This window comes from Nuphar pumila, chromosome 14, assembly GCF_984573655.1.
Source record: "Nuphar pumila chromosome 14, dmNupPumi1.hap1.1, whole genome shotgun sequence".
Taxonomy (NCBI): Eukaryota; Viridiplantae; Streptophyta; class Magnoliopsida; order Nymphaeales; family Nymphaeaceae; genus Nuphar; species Nuphar pumila.
Window position 1 is genome coordinate 52,095,581 of NC_143262.1, and position 17,728 is coordinate 52,113,308.

At 38.7% G+C, this 17,728-nt stretch overlaps 1 protein-coding gene across 2 annotated transcripts in view; it reads left to right on the plus strand.

Moving 5' to 3' along the window:
* The window catches only part of LOC149816813 (CAAX amino terminal protease family protein), a 225,456-nt gene that overhangs the window by 119,890 nt on the left and 87,838 nt on the right, over nt 1-17,728 (plus strand). For both annotated transcript variants that reach the window (XM_089986587.1, XM_089986586.1), the window contains exon 10: nt 5,914-6,129. In XM_089986587.1, coding sequence (XP_089842713.1) covers nt 5,914-5,955 — 42 coding nt within the window. In that variant the 3' untranslated portion in view covers nt 5,956-6,129. The remainder of the gene's footprint in view (nt 1-5,913; nt 6,130-17,728) is intronic.

The window sequence follows — 17,728 nt, forward strand, 5'->3', positions numbered from 1 at the left end:
TGTCTAACAAAATGCTGATCAATCTCAATGTGCTTCGTGCGACAATGATGAATAGGGTTAAAAGAAATATTAATGGCACTTTGATTATCACATAAAAGCAGAGAGGAAGAGATGGGTTCATTCAACTCTTGAAGAAGATGCCGTACCCAAGTGACATCAGCTGTCCCTGCTGCCATTGCCCTGTACTCTGCCTCAGTGCTGGATTTAGCAATGGCCTTTTGTTTCTTACTACTCCAAGTGACAATATTTGGGCCAATGAAAACACAATATCCTGAAACTGACCTACGCTCATCAGGGTCCCCACCCCAATCTGCATCACAATATGTAAGTAAACGGTGTCCTGTAGTGAAGCTTTCATCTTTGTGATAGAGCAATCCATCTCCAATAGTCCCTTTCAGATATCTGAGAATACGCTTAATACATTCCATATGACAATCAGTGGGAGCATGCATAAACTGAGATGCTTGATTTACAGCATAAGCAATGTCAGGTCTTGTAAATGTAAGATATTGCAACATACCAACACTGCGGCGATATAAAGTGGAATCATGATATAATTGGCCTTCTTTTGCACTAAACTTATGATTTAAGACAGATGGGGTGCTGAGAGGTTTACAATTAATCATACCAGTGGTGTGAAGAATGTCAAGAGTATACTTGTGTTGACTTAGAGTGAGTCGATCATCTTGCCTATCGACTTCAACTCCCAAGAAGTATTGCAATGGGCCTAAGTCCTTCATCTTAAATTTGGCCATGAGTAAAGACTTGACCAAGGCAATATGTGCATCATCACTCCCAGTGATAATGATGTCATCAACATATATAAGAACCCAAGTAGTAACATGATCATTCTTATACATAAATAAAGAATGATCAAGTATACTCTTAGAAAAGCCATGCTGCTGAATTTCCATGGAGAAACTCTCAAACCAAGACCGAGATGCCTGTTTTAAACCATAAAGAGACCTTCTCAATTTACAAACCCATGTAGCTGCATCATGTTCACTATATCCAGGAGGTTGCTCCATATACACCTCTTCCTTCAAGTCCCCATGTAGGAACGCATTCTTGACATCCAACTGGCTAAGAGACCAACCATGCTGAAGTGCCAAAGTGAGGATCACACGAATGGTGCCAATTTTGACAACAGGGCTAAAAGTTTCCTCATAATCTTGCCCATATTGTTGTGTGAATCCGCGTGCAACAAGGCGAGCTTTATATCTTTCAATGCTACCATCTGGTTTACGCTTGATCTTGTAAACCCATTTGGAACCAACAACATTTCTATCAACAGGTCGAGGAACAATATCCCATGTATGACATTCATGAAGTGCTGCCATTTCTTCGTTCATAGCTTCAACCCAAGCTCGAGAATGGGCTGGCTGATGGAAAGTAGACGGCTCTTTCTCTTTGGCCACATTGGTTAGAAACAACTGAAAGTCAAGAGAAAAATTGTTGTAACTAACCCAACGATGGATAGGATGCCTTTCACGTGTGGATCGTCGAAGAGGGGGAGCCTCGTGAGATGGAGTTGGAGGGGCTCCTCGACGGGCATAAACCAAACCTGAAAACCGTGAAGGTGCATCCTGGATGATGGAGTTGTCTGCTTCAAACTGAATTGGTTCATCAACAACAGGATCTCTGATAGAGTCATATAGCAAAGTATCACAAAGCCATGGATCATAAGTAGTTTGCTCATATACCTGAGAAGTATCACAAGTGCTGAAATGGTCATCATCAAAAACAACATTTCTAGACACCTTAATCTTACCCAAAATAGGATCATAACATCTATATCCTTTATACCCATCGGCATATCCCAGAAATCTGCACTGAACTGCTCTGTCCTGAAACTTGTTACGTAAAGAATGATCCACATGGACATAACAAATGCATCCGAAAGCATGCAAATCATCATAAGAAGGGTGAGAACCGTGAAGCAAATAATAAGGAGACTGATCTCCTAATAATTCCATAGGCAACCTGTTAATGATATGCACTGCAGTGTGAAAGGCCTCAGTCCAAAGAGAGAAAGAAATATCAATATTGTGCATTATACTTAACGCGGTTTCAACAATATGCCGATGCTTACGTTCTGCTACTCCATTCTGTTGTGGAGTGTAAGGACAAGAGGAGTTACGTGTGATGCCATGGTCTTTTAAATATTCACTAAAATCATGAGATATGTATTCTCCACCACCATCACACTGGAAATAAGTGATATTTGAATTGAAAAGGTTCTGAACAAGAGCATGGAATTGTTTGAAAAGTTTGAACACTTCAGATTTAGATTTCATAAAGTAAATCCAAGTGTAACGAGTGAAAGAGTCAAGAAATAACACATAATAACGAGAGCCAGATAGAGATGAAACAGGAGCTGGGCCCCAAACATCAGAGTGAATAATTTCAAATGGCTTGGAAGCTCTTTTATTGATACTTTGAAAGGGAAGTACATGACTCTTGCAGACATTACAACTAGGACACTTATGATCTAATTTGACTTTGGGAATAAAACCCTGAGAAGACAATTTGTCAAGGAACCCTTGACTACAATGACCTAACCGACGATGCCAAGAAACTGGCTTATTACATTGCATAACAGAAGAAGACTGACTCAAATAAGCAGGAAAAGATGGAGTCACGGTAGATGACGTCTTCAAAGTCCCGGGGGCTGCTTCGAAGACGTACATGTTTCCGCGTCGTTCACCCTTAGCGAGCATCTTCTTGGTTCGAAGGTCCTTAAGACAAACAGAAGACGGAGTAAATTCCATGGATGAATTTGTTTCATCAACCAATTTAGAAACAGGTAAAATGTTTTTCTCAATGGCAGGAGTGAGTAAGACATTTTTCAATGGTAGTGTAGATTGTGACAAAGAGAGAGATGCATTTCCAGTATGAGAAATAGGGTGGTGGGAACCATCTCCCATGACAATAGTGCCAGTGCCAATATAAGGAACCATGTTGGAAAGTTTACCTGCATCAGAAGTAACATGTGCGGCTGCTCCAGAATCAATATACCAAACTCCATCATCATTCTGACGCAAATTCATGTTGTTAAATGCAGTCATCAGAATTTGTTGCACATCATGTGGCAACCCTGCACTCTGTCCCTGATCAGTACCCTGATGTGCTCGAAAATTTCCCAGCGGCTGCCCCTGAAACTGTCTAACATTCATCTGTTCAGCTCTTGGTCCTGGCCTCCCTGCCTTGTTGCGATTCTGTGGGTTGTGCCAACAATCTGCTTTCACATGGCCACGCTTGTTGCAATGGAAGCAAGTAGGGACACGGGTACCTCTAGTGGCAGGTGGAGCAGTAGGAGTAGGAAGGAGTCCTCCACGGCCCATATGAGCAGCAGGTGGACGAAATGAGGTAGACCCAGATGTAAACATGACAGGATGAGGATCATCAATAAGATGATCTTGAGTCAAACTAACTTCATACTGTAGGAGTTTGGCCTGTAAATCCTCAAAGCATGGAAGTGTAGAGGCAACCTGTAATGCAGTGCAAAACATACGATATTGGGGCCCAAGGCTTCCCAATACCTGCTGAACAACATCTCTGTCAGAAACAGGATATCCAATAGCGGCCAACTGATCAATGATAATTTTGATATCCCCTAGAAATTCAGTAATGGTCTTAGTTCCCTTTCGCATAGATTGGAACTGCCATTTCAGTTGAAGTGCACGTGATTCAGAAACCTATGAATAAGAGTGAGCAAGATGTCTCCATAGTTCTGTAGCAGTAAAATGGTCAGAGATAGTTTGTAATATACGATCAGATAACGTGGCAGTCAAATAGGCAACCACAGATTGGTCCTTCTGAAACCAAACATCATACACAGGATTTGGAATAGCAATGCAACTCACCTTCCCATCATTACCAGTTACCTCTTGCGTAATAGTCATAGGTGGGGCGGGTGATCCCCCATCCAGATGCCCGGAAAGACCATGACTTCGGATAAACGGCAGAATTTGGCGTTTCCAAAGTAAGTAGTTATCATGAGTTAATTTGTGAGAAACAAGTTGAGAAAGAAATCCGGGGCTGATTTTAGAATCCATAAGGAAGAAGATCAAGGATGAATCAAACAGCACGACAGAAATTCGTAGGTTGTACGGACAGAACCGTACGGACAGAAATTTTTGAGTTTTGGAAATCACGATTTTTCAGTTAATCGTGCAGAATGTACGATTTATCAACTATATTGCAAGAAATAGATAAGAAATCACAAGAAGTTTGAGAAAAGAGGCACTTTTGAGAAATGAGGGTTCCCAAATTTGGGGAAAACAGAAATTAGGGTTGATAAAATTGGGGATAACAGAATATGTAAGAAGGAAAAGATGCACGATATGAGGAAATGAAGAAACGACGTCGAAATATAGTGATTCAACGGAGAAACAACAGAGAAAAGATGGAAAAAACACTTTCCTTGAGAACGCCCAAAAACGCACGTCAAGGTCCTTAGGGGCCTTCCAGATGATCGTGATTACCACGCCCTTGGTTCTGATACCATGTGAGAAATCAGATGTGGGAGTCACCTTACTATCGTAGCAAGAGATAGAGAGAGAGGTAAGAGGGAAGAGAGAAAAAAATGTTGGGCGGCAATAGGATCTTCTCCCCTTTCCATTGATATTTATATGCTGTACAAGTGGTACAATACAGTACAGTGGTACAATACAGTACAGTATGCTGTACAAGTGGTATAATACAGTACAGTGGTACAATACAGTACATGAAATATATCCATTTACATATACATATTTAACACACCCAACTGGACGAATCCCTGTGACATAGGTTACTCATGGACTTGTCCAACCTGTGTGGAGTCCATTGGCAGGCAGCTTAGGAACATCTGCCACTAATATCAACTACTGAAGCAAGTTATGCACTTCAACAATGCTAACCTATTTAGAAAGGTTATACAGTTTAACCCACTTGATTACTCAATTTACTCAAAGGGCCGTGTCATTTTGATCCGACATGAATCCTTGGTCAAACTGCAGTTTTTAAATATGAGTGACCTATGTCACATAGGTGCAGGTATGGGTGAGGATGCGGCGATGTTGCACTTTAAAAAAACTTGGGTGCAGGGGAGTATATATATATATATATATATATATATATAATTTTTAACAGTTTTAAGTTAACACTGTGCCTTTGTATGTATTTGTATGTATAATATAGATAAAAATGGGCTTGATTAGGGTTAATTGAATCTACTTTTGGATAGAAATGGACCTCCGTGTGGTTGACTTCACCTAACACAAAGGAAGCTGTGTCCAAGTGTCGCACCCGCCTGGGTGTGGGTGCGACATGGGTGCAGTGCCCTGTTAGAAGCGTCCGTGTGACATAGTGAGTGACACAGCAATGGGATGATCCAATGGCAACAAGTAATACTGAATACCTTTCTTAAACCTGGCCTCATCCTTAAGGTAGTTCTTCACTTGAAGGTACAAAGAAGCCAGCCAAGCTGGGTAGTGGGCTGCTTGGCCAGCTTAGGTCAATGAACTGCAAGCTCGAGCTTGAGCAGCGTGTCACTTACGTTCAAGTGTGGATCAAGATAAGAAGTTAATTAGAAGGGGAAATGAAGGAATAAAAAAAAGCATCAGGCAGGTAAAGGGCAGTGGAATGTAGCCTGCAATATGTGGTGATAAGGAAAAAGCCTTGTCTGCTTGGTTGAAGTTGCATTTATTAAAATGTCATATATACCATATATGTTGATGAACTTGACTAAGCTGAGCAATTGGATGTAGAGCTCAGGTCTTTAGTTTATCATGCTTGGTAACCAAGCCTAACCTTTGTTTTTTAGCCTTTTATGGTGTATGGACAAGCTTGTAAACCAGTCCAAGCTGCTGGAAGCATCCTTAGCTCATTTACCTTCCTTCTGAAACCTAAAATTCTTCATTTTCACAGATCCAAGGATATGACATCAGGGAGTTATTGCAAGCACCCTAGAAATGGATGTGATTTTGCCTCTTCCTTGCATATGAAAAGATTTCTGAGATGTGTTTGGAGGTCGTTGATGTGGAATTCAAATTTGCTTGCTTTTCTCAGAGACTCTGGGAATATCAAGTGAGCCATGTCTATTGTTGATGAAATCTTCACCAAGGCATGATACTGCTACAAAAGGTGAGTGTCTTTATACTCTACTTTCAATCAATGACAGAATCATGCATTGTTTTGAAGGTGTGAAGGATTCTCTCTTTCATTTTTTTTTGGTTTTCTTTCTCTCCTCTTGCTCTTCCTCCACCTGTTAAAATGAAATTAGAATTAGGGAAGAAAATGAGCTGCGTATGGGTTAGGTCATCCTTGACTCAATGCTATATCTGTTTTTTTTGAGAGTAAGTCCAATTTCATATCCATTATTATTCAGATCTCATGATGGTGTTCCAGATCCAGTTATGGGTTGTACTGAATTTGCCAAAGTCATCTAAAATCTATGATTTTCAAGTCGGAAGATAAAATGGGTTGTGTTGGACCCAACCTGATCCAGATCCAACTACATACATTTACATGATACCTAGATCCAAAATATTTTTGAGATTATTTGTTTCAAATCCAACTCAGATTCAGATATATACTATCTAAAGTCAACAGTATAGTTACAGATCTGGTTCGGACTTTGGGTAGGTAAGCCAACAGGCCTAACACATTTGCATCCCTAACTAGAATCATAGTCACCTATATCATTCAAGGAAATTTCTCACCGAGGGTCTTTTTCGGGAAAATATGGGAGTTTAAAAAATAAAAAAATAAAAAGGATGAGAAAATAATAAGTTTTGCATTATTTTTCTTGCAAAAATATAAAAAAAACAAGTTTTAAAATGTTTAAAATATAAAAGAAACAAAAATTGAAAATGTAAGTTTGAAGTATAAAAAGATGAGTTTTTTTTCCCAAAAATATCATGATATTATTACAATATTTTGAAAATATTGTGATATATTTCCAATAATATCGGCTCACCTTAAATCACCGATATTATCGCGATATTTTCAAGATATCAGTGATATCGGTGACACTGATTTGAATAGACCCTTAATTTCAATATAATTCTGTTTAAATTCTGACTTTCTATCTGAGGGCAACCATACCAGTTGTAAAAGTTCATGTTCTTCAGGCAGAGGCAAGGTGGCTTGGTCATTTGAAACATGGCGTTAGCCTCAAGATTTAATTAAGCTGCATACATAAAACGGAGAAAAGAGATTAAAAGAAATTGTAAAATAAAAATTGCAATATAGTTTAGCTAAAGATTCTCCAAAATACATGGAATAATCATAATGACAGATTCATGATGCAACAAAACCTATATAAGAATCTAGTTTAATAATTAATGGAATTAATTTTGATAAACAACAATGTCAAATAAACTCAAAATTGCTGACAAAAAAGTTAAGGATACAACAAGTAATTCACTCCACATGATCAAAATAACACTATTATATAAATTTTATGAACCATGCATGGCATCCCTGCATAATAGTGAGTATGACATTAGGGATCATATGTTAATATACATATTCTCACGTACTTCTAAAAGACTACTAGCTAAAAAATAACAACTAAAAATAAATAAAGTAAAATAGTCTATGAGAATAAACAATGTATTGCAGCAATTAATAGTCGATAATTCTTCATCCAAATCTTCTAAGACATCAAGTAAAATATACTCCATGTACTTTGAAAGAGCATAATTGTTTGGCAATTAAAATTAAAATCCTGAAAGCTATGATATTGTAGATGTTCTACATAGATTTTTATCATTTGTTGCTTCATTATATGCTTGAGAAGGTTTTCAATTGGTTCTGATACTATGGTGTTGGAGCTAGACCATTGACTTCCTTTGTATCTCAACTTCCTCATCAGCACCACTGGTAGTTGATGTTCTTCTCTTCTTGTTTGCAATAGTATTACACGTTTTGGGCAAACCAACCAGAACTTGAAAACAACACCTATGTGAAATCTGCATATCAATAGGACATCATTTAGTTGTGTATTCCACAAAAAACTAAATGCAAAAAAAAGTGCATCTTATTGAGTTTGCACTTGTTAAGCATGCCATATTGTAGCTGTTTTTTTTCTATCCTATCATTCTCAATAAAAGGCAAAACAAGTTGAATAATTGAGTTTTTTTTCCTGTAATCTACTGGTCTTTGGAACATTTTTGTTTTATCATATGTGGACTTTCAAAGTGATCCTCTTTATTCATCTCATTTAAACTTCAAATTATACATGATCAAGAATAAAAAGTTAGATGTCTGTTGTGTGCAACTTTTCCTTTCGGAAAACTTAATAACTATTAGAATCCTCTGGAACCTGTATTGAGAGAAGGAGAAGGAGAAGGGGCTGTGGCTGTCACGATTTCGATAATGAAATCGTGACCTAAACAATGTATTTATATGTTTAAATGTACAGTGTGGGTCCGGGTCTGGGATAATATCCAGACCCAGAATGAAGTAAAACTATATAGTAAAAAGAAACTCGGGTCTGGTATGATATCCAGACCCTGTACACACTTTTTCACCCCCCTTCAAGTTTATCATGGTTTTGAACCATGAACAACTTGCCTTTAAGCAGCCAAAAGCGATCTTTTGTCAAGCTTTTTGTAAAAATGTCTGCAACTTGTCTTTCGGTATTGACAAACTCAGGCTGGATCTCTTTTTCTTCAACTTTTTGTCTCACAAAATGTTGGTCGATCTCAATATGCTTAGAGCGACTGTGATGCACCGGATTGAATGACATATTGAGAGCACTTTGATTGTCACACAACAAGGTAGATGTAAAGATCATTTCTCCCACTTCAGTTAGTAAATGCCTGATCCATGTGACTTCGGCAGTAGCGGCAGCCATTGATCTATACTCAGCTTCAGTGCTTGATCTAGCAACAACCTTTTGTTTTCTACTACTCCAAGCGACTAAATTTCTTCCAATAAAAACACAATATCCTGATGTAGACCTTTGCTCATCAGGATCTTCTGCCTAGTCTGCATCATAGTATACAGTAAGTTTATTAGACTGGGTACACTTGTGTTTGTACTTAAGGTTTGAATCCAGACCCGGATCCAAACTCTCCTTATGTAACATGTCTAATTGATATTGGACAAACTTGTAAATGCTGTAACTTATTAGGGCTATTTGTGTCATATAGCCATGTATTAGGTCATGTATTAAGTTTTACATTATAAGTATCGAAGAGATCACGATTTTTCCAGAATGGAAAAGACGTGATTAGTTGCAGCCCCATTCACTTTCTCCTTTGCGGCTTCTTGTTCATCGACTCTGGACTATTCTCACATGGTATCAGAGCGGCTCTGATCCAAGGGCTGAAGGTTTCCAGCAGGTACGTTCCTAAGAGACCTAACCCTCCTTCTTATCTCTCTTCTATTCATTTGTTGTTCTGTGTCTTTAATATTTACTCCATCTTCTATTCTTCTCCAGTTTTCTCTGGATTACGATTTTGTTCTTCAGATCTGTAACTGAGTTGTTTTCTCTGGATTACGATTTTGCTCTTCAGTTCTGTAACCAAGTTGGGTTTGTGCTAAACTAGTTTCACGATATCTTTGCCTACTGAAACTTCTTTGGGTTTGCGTCAAATCCATTTCACGACTACCCTATTTCCTGAAATTGATTTATTCTTGCCCCAAATCAGTTTCACGTCATTTTTTGCCTACTGATTTATTCTTGCCCCAAATTGTGTTGCTTTGTTTGATTCTTTTCACGTTACTCTTGCATATCGGGTTTGTCTGTTGGATCGGGTTTTGTTTTCCCAGATCTGTGCATCAGATCTGATAACTGGCTAGAATCAGATCTGTAGTCTAAAAATTTCCTTTTAGATTTACCTTTCTCTATCTATCTTTCTTCCTTAATCCTCGATTTTATCTTGCTGCCTTTTTACATTTGTTACTGCTGTGTGCAATCTTACGTATGCAACTTTGAAATCATATTGGATCTGTAAGATCTCGTGTTTTCAGATCTTAGTCGCTTCATGAAGACTTGGAAATTTGGCTAAGTCTGGCAGGGAAATCGTTTGAGGCTCGAGTTTTAGACCAAGGTCTTAGAGTTTGGGTTTAACCCAAGTCTTAGCATCAGGGTCTAGGCAAGCCAATCGAAGTGTGGCAAAGAGTTTTAATTTCAACCTTTAAATTCAAGCGAAATTCAAGCGACATCCGGGTTATTTTCGGGCGAAATTCGGAATTTGATATTCATGTAATATATCATTGGATGCGTCTCGAAATTCTGAGTGCAATGGTATTTTACTTTTTCAAATCCGAGTTCCGGTTGGCCCAGAAATCACGTTTTTCTAAAATTTTAGCAGTTTGTTGGAACGGATCCGAAATTGGATCGGATTGAATCCAAGGTATAGGATCCAAATTTTTATGGATTTGGGTCCTAGTTAGGTCGTACAAATATCTGGAATGGATATAAGTCTTAATCCAAATCTTGTATGAGTATGGGTTTGGATCTTGGATCTTGGATCTTGGATCCGGATCCGATCCAAAATCCAAGCTTAACATTTTTATGACTTTAAATTCAGCTGGGAGCTTTAAATTGGGGTTATTATTATATAAAAAGTCTCCAGGGTCAACATGACCAATTTTGGGAACTTTTGAATACCTATTAATAAGTAAATTCAAAAAAATATATTTATTAAATTAATGATTTTATTTATTTCGGGAATAGAGTTAAGAGGGTTTAGGGTTAGCCCTCTTCCCTAATTAAAAAGGGTATAGAGAATTCCATACCTTTTAGGATTAGGAGGTCAAATAGTCAACCAAATGTTAATTAGTGAAGGAGTCTAGGAATTTTGGGAAACTCCTTAATGTGGGAGACCCAAATCTGGAAACTCACTAAAGAGTTTCCAGCTTTAAATAAGAGAAGGAAGGGGGGGGGCAGCCCTTTCTCTTTCTTTTTCTTTTGGCTGGAGAGAAAAAAAAAACACGGAAAAGAAGAAGAAGAGAGAGAGAGAGAGAGAGAGAGAGAGAGAGAAAGAGGAGAAAGCAAAGCGGAGTAAAGGAGGTAGAAGAGGAGGTTGGAAGCTTCGAAGCTCAGTCCACACGCCCTCCACAACCTCTATTCTCCTTTGTTTTCCAAAAAGGTACGGGTACTTCTTCTTGAAACGAATAAGAAATAGGGTAAAGATTGAATTTTCCATGCTTCTTTTGATGGAAATCCATAGAGGAACAGTGGACCCTCGATTTCCACCGTTATCCCGTTTCGTATAGGCTGTATTTTTGTTGTTTCAGAGAAATATATATATATATATATATATATATATATATATATATATATATATATATATATATATATATATATATATATATATATATATATATATATATGATATACTATTGCAAAATAGGTGTTTTGCTGTTGTTTTTGACAGCCTGCACAGGTCCAATCTAGACCTGTGTACATGTATTGGACCCAGCCGACAGGGTCGGCTGGGCTGGGTATCTTTTTAAAAAAAAAAAAGAAAATTTCAGTTTTTGCAAAATAAGTTATGCTGTTGATTGCTGACAGCATACACAGGCCCACACTGGGCCTGTGTATATGCTGTTAAGCCCAGCCAACAAGGTCGGCTGGGCTGGGCAGGTGTGTGTTTTAAAAAAAAATAGGAAAATCAGTTTTGCACAAATCTGTGGTATGATGTTGTTTTTGACAACATACACAGGTCCAAACTGGACCTGTGTACCCGCTGTCGGACCCAACCGACAGGGTCGGCTGTGTATTCATTTTTCCTTTCAAAAAAAAAAAAATCAATTTCTATGTGCCCTGTTTTGCTGTCGTTTGTGACAGCCCACACAAGTCCAAACTGGGCCTGTGTCTGTGCTTTTGGATCCAGCCGACAGGGTCGGCTGGGCTGGGCTGGGTGTTTTCATCTTTACAAAAAAAAATGTGATATTAATTAACAGGCAGTTTTGCGTAAATAGTTCTTAGGCTGTTGTTGTTGACAGCATACACAGGTCCACACTGGACCTGTGTATATGTGGTTAAGCCCAGCCAGCAAGGTCAGCTGGACTGGGCATGGTTGTATAAAAATATATATATATATATACATATAAATATATATATATATATATGCATTAATCAAAAATCCTTTTTTTTTACCAGATATGCTGTTGTTCTTTTTGACAGCATACACAGGCCCAAACTGGGCCTGTGTACATGCTATTGGACCCAGCCGACAGGGTCGGCTGGGCTGGGCATTGTCCTTAAAAAAAAATATATATATATATATATAATAATTTTTAAAATTTGTTTTGTGTTGAAGTATCGGCTGTTGGATTGGCTGGCTGGCAGCCAGCCGAGTGGCACTCGGCTGACTGCCAGCTGCTGGCCGAACCGACAGGCCCAGCCAAGTGCTTGGCTGGGTGTGTGGATGGTTTTGGCAGGGCTGGGGCAGGCCCAGTCGACCCAGTCAGTGGGTGCTGGCCTGGGCCTTGGCCTTGAGAAAACTTTTGGGTATACTTTATACAGAAAATTTTTCTGTACAGGAGGGGCTTCTTGGCAGCTTACACAGGCCCAAAAGGGGCCTGTGAATACCCTGTCAGACCCAGCCGACCGGGTCGGCTGGGCTGCGCTGTTAGATACAAAATTTTTTGTACAGGTGGGACTTTTTGACAGCATACACAGGCCCAAGCTGGGCCTGTGGATATTCTGTCAGACCCAGCCGACAGGGTCGGCTGGGTTGGGCTGTTAAATACATAATTTTTCTCATGTGGATACTGTAGCATGCTAGTAACACAAGTGTGTTAAATTATGAAAACAGAGCCTGTCGTGTGATTAGTAAAGTTTAGAATTGTTAGTCTCTTGAAGCATGATAAACTTTAAGAATGAGTCATGTACTTGAAATTTTGATTTCCATATCTGTTGGAACATGCTTACACATTACTCCATGATAAAGTTTGTTTTGAGTACTTACATATCGATGGATTTGACATGTGTTGTTGCACATACATAAATACATGAATGCTTCTTTGCCCATCTCAACATAAATCATGGTTAAAGGCATATGTAGTAATGATTGCACAAAGATGCTTGCATACCATGCATATGCACGGGAAAAAGGGGTATAACATGGGCAGTTTAATTTGCATATGGGAATGTCATATTTCATGTTCATTATCAATGGATTAATTTGGTACATATATGACTATACCTTGCAGGCATGTTAATACCACTGCACACATTTCATATGATTGTGATTCTTGCATTAGTGCTCCGGTGATCAAAATGAATCATCGAGGGTTTGGTAAACCCTAGTTGTGGAATTGTTTTCCCTTATTCATTTCAATGCACTGCAAAGATCATGCTTTATTAATATTTTCAACTTTATTGCACTGTTCTATATGTTTCCACAGGCCGGAATCCTGTGATGGCTCTCGCGAGGTAAATGCGAGCTTTTATCTTTCTTTTTGCATATGATGTTGCAAAACTTAAGAAATTAAATTTTAAATAAAAGAAATAATAAAGCACAGTGTAATATACCTTCTGGGATCACCTATCTGGAGAATGGGGATCTTAGAAATCCGGTCTTGGGGAGACTGTGAGGATACAAAACTCCGTGTGCTTAATTTTGGTCCCCTAAACCCGATATTGAGGTTCCTTCTCCTGGCCACGGTTTTAGGGAAAATTCGCCACTTTACCCGGGAGTGGTGTGTTTGACACAGCTGTTGTTGTTTTTGGTACCAAGGAAGTGACACTTGTGGGCGTGGGGTGTCCCTTGTGTCCCCGACATTAGACGTGGAGGTCTAATGTTCCGAAGGTGATTCGGTCAAGGGCTAAGTTGGAACCCAGTAATAAAATATAAATTGTGTGCTAAGCTACCCTGGGAACCTAACTTAACCTCGGGGTTTGTACCCGCTTGGTGTATTCGCGGGCAACAGTAATTAAAAAGAGAAACTTAAAGTTGTATGCATTTAATAGGGCATGCATAAGGAAACAAAAGACTAAATGGAAGATAATAAAATGATTCATGCATTTGCACAAAAGTCATGCATTTTCCTGTTATGCATTAGATCATGCATCCTTTAATGATTCCCTTAATCAATACATGATGGTAGGTGATGAATGGTTATCTCTTGTTGCATGCTGAAGTTTTAATACATGCTACTGCTTTACTGTTTTTGCATGTTTAGCATTTATGATTGTTGCATGAATAAATTTCCAAATACTATAAACTGTCTTGTATGTATTTCCCTCAATTGTTCCATGATATCTCATCTTACTCTTTATCTCACTTGTTTCATTAAGAAGTAGCTGTGCTCAGGATTTCGATTCTGACACCCTACTTCATTGGTTTTTCGTGGGAACAGGTGATCAGTGAAGTCGACAGTTACTGCGAGGGCGCGAGAGTCACAACGAGTTTTGACAGTCTTCTTTGTCGACAGAGTGACTCTTTATTTTGGTTTTTCAGTCTAGTGTTCTTGTCATTTGCTTATTGTCATCAGTGGTTACTTGAGTTAGACACTTTATTTTTGAGATTAGTTTTTAATTCATGAATAAAGGTAATGGTTAGTTATGGATGTTAATTGCAAGTTCTTTTGTGGTGTATGTCTATCCAGTTGGAATTGGAACTGTGAGGACCCTGGGTCTTTGGGAAGTTTTTCGCACTGTTTTAGAAAAAAAAAAAAATTTACGCATTTTCAAAGGGGATGAGTTGGGGTCGTTACAGGATCTGTACACCAGATCTATTATTTCTCGTTCAAGGTAAGTACTCGAGCTTAAAAAAAAAAAAAAACGAGACTTGTTGCATCATGATCTGTCTACAGATACCTTCATTCTGTTCTACTGATTGCACATCTAAAAAAAAAAGGGTTTAGCCATGAATTCTTCTTCTCAGTCATTTCTCTCATCTAATTTTCTCGGTCAACTCATTTATGAAAAACTTACCAATTCCAATTTCCTGATTTGGAAAAGACAAATTCTTCCTTTTATTAAAAGTCAAGGTCTCTCTGGACATCTCACTGGATCAATCCCAGCTCCTCCAGATTTTATCATACAGGAAGCTAAGAATGTAAATGAGGCTGATCTCATACAATAAATTCCAAATCCCCAATATGAGATTTGGATGAAGCGCGATCAAGTTGCAGTTGCCTTTATCATCTCTACTATCTCTCAAGAAGTATTGGTGGGAATTCCAGATGAATGCTCAGCAAAAGAATTATGGGACAGACTAGTGAAGACGTACTCTCAGATATCAGAAGCTAGAATCTCCTTTCTTCAGCGTGAATTTCAACTCCTGACTAAGGGTTCCTTGTCCGTCATGGAGTACTTGAATAAGGTTAAGATCATCAGTGATCAACTTGCAGTTGTTGGGTATGAAGTGGCAGATAAAGACAAGGCCAGACAAACCTTGAATGGATTGGGACCGAAATTTCATGTTTTCTCGACTTCCTTGTTATGCCTGCCTGATCTACCATCATTTGAAGACTTGCAAGCCAAATTACTTCAATATGAGATGACTCTGAAAGGGATGTCTCATGAGACTGGTGGACAGGTTCTTGCTACTGGGGTTTCTTTTGGCCCGGGACGTGGTGATAATAATTTTGGTGGTGGCAGAGGACGAGGACGAGGTACTCCAGGGGGACGTGGGCTATTACCTATCCCAAATGCTTCACCTCTCTATAATGTAAAAAATGTGCCCACCTGTTATCTTTGCAACAAGCGAGGCCACATAAAATCCAATTGTTGGCACAATCCGCAGAACAAAGGAAAGTTCCAAAGGGGTGAGAGCTCATCAAGATGAAAGGAAAACTCTTCAAAGTTCGGTGGCGATGTGAAAGAGCTTCTCTTGGCAACACTGTCTGAACTTGATCTGAAGCGTGATGATAAAGGAGTGTGGTATATTGATTTTGGAGCAGCTACTCATGTCACAGGTAATGCGGGTAAATTCTCTACTTTAACTCCCTATTTTGGAAAAAGTAACATCGTTACTGGAGACGGGTCCCACCATTCCATCACCCACATTGGAAATGTTTCTATCCCCTTGCCTAAATCCTCACTTCTTCTGTTCAATGTTCTTTATGCCCCAGATATTACAAACAATATTGTTTCTGTTTCTAAGCTTGTTGATCATACCAATTCTTCTGTTGAATTTACTCCATCTTCTGTTTATGTCAAAGATCTACAAACGAATGAGACGTTCGCTAGAGGGGAACGCCTGGAAAATATGTATGTCTTCCAGGAGGATCCTTCTACTTGTGTTCTGAAATGAAATGGGGATCTTCGAAACACGAGCTTAGATTAACAAGATCAAGTGTCAAGAATGACACTAAAGCATAACCCTTAAAAAGGGTATAACTGGAAACAAAATAAAAATAAAAATGTATTCTTTATTGATATGAAAAACCAATTGCTTAAGAAGCATTGGAGTAAAATACAAGAGGGGCTGCACCCCTTTATATACACAGCTGAAAGAGGACTCAATAGAGCTGTTGGGCACAGTGCAACAACTCTATTTAGAGCTGTTGGAATGTGTCAGTCCAACAACTCTATTAAGAGCTGTTGGACTGTGTCAGTCCAACAACTCTATTGCTAGTCAAGTCTGGACAGGACTTGACTAGCAACAGTCATTCTAGTTCAAACTGAACTAGATGACATAAAGACAAAAAATAAAAATAAAGGAAAAAAATTACAGAAAAGAAAGAAATGAAAAATGTATTTATATATATAATAATATAATATTATTATATATACATATATGTACAGTTTTACATTTTAACACTCCCCCTCAAACTTACGGTACAATACGCGAAAGTTTGTCTAAGAGAAAGTGAAATTGGAGAGCAGCGTGAGGCTTTGTAAAGAAGTCTGCTAACTGATATTCTGAAGTGACATATGGCAGATCAATTATCCCGTGTAGATATTCCTCTCTGACGTAGTGACAATCCATTTCGATGTGTTTGGTGCGTTCGTGGAATGTTCTGTTATTGGCAATGTAGATCGCACTTTTGTTGTCACAACACATTTGTGAAGCCTTTGTTGCTTCAACTCCCATGTCAGCAAGCAGTCGTCGGAGCCAAACTACTTCCATGGTCGTGGTTGCCATGGCTCTGTATCCAGCTTCGGTGGATGAGAGAAATACCTTCTGCTGCTTTTTACACCTCCACGAGATTAATGATTCCTTTAAAAGACACAAAAGCCAATGGTTGAGTGTCTGTTATTGGGATCACCTCCCCAATCAGCATCAGTATATGCAATTAAATTAAGAGAAGAGGAGGAAGATAAGAAAAGTCCTCGTGAAAGAGAGGACTTGATGTATCTGATAATACGCATGACTGCTCCCATATGAACAGAAGTAAGAGCATGTTGAAATTGACTTGCTGTATGAACATGTGCTATATCTGGTCTGGTAATGGATAGATAGGAAAGTGCCCCGACAAGCTGTCTGTAAGGAGTAGGGTCTGCAAGAAGTTCTCCATCATCAATCTTCATTTTAACATTAACAACTTTTGGAGTGTCGACTTTCTTATCATCAGTAATACCAGACCTGAAAACAATATCAAAATCAAATTTAGTCTGAGATAATAAATATCCTCTAGGAGAATAAGCAACTTCAATGCCTAAAAAATATCTCAACAAGCCCAAATCAGTCATTTCAAAATGAGATTTAAGAAGTGTTTTGATTGTTTCAACTCCCTGTTTATCGCTTCCGGTGATGATCATATCATCCACATAGAGAAGAAGCACAATGATCCCTGCATCAGAATTCTTAATAAACAAAGCAGT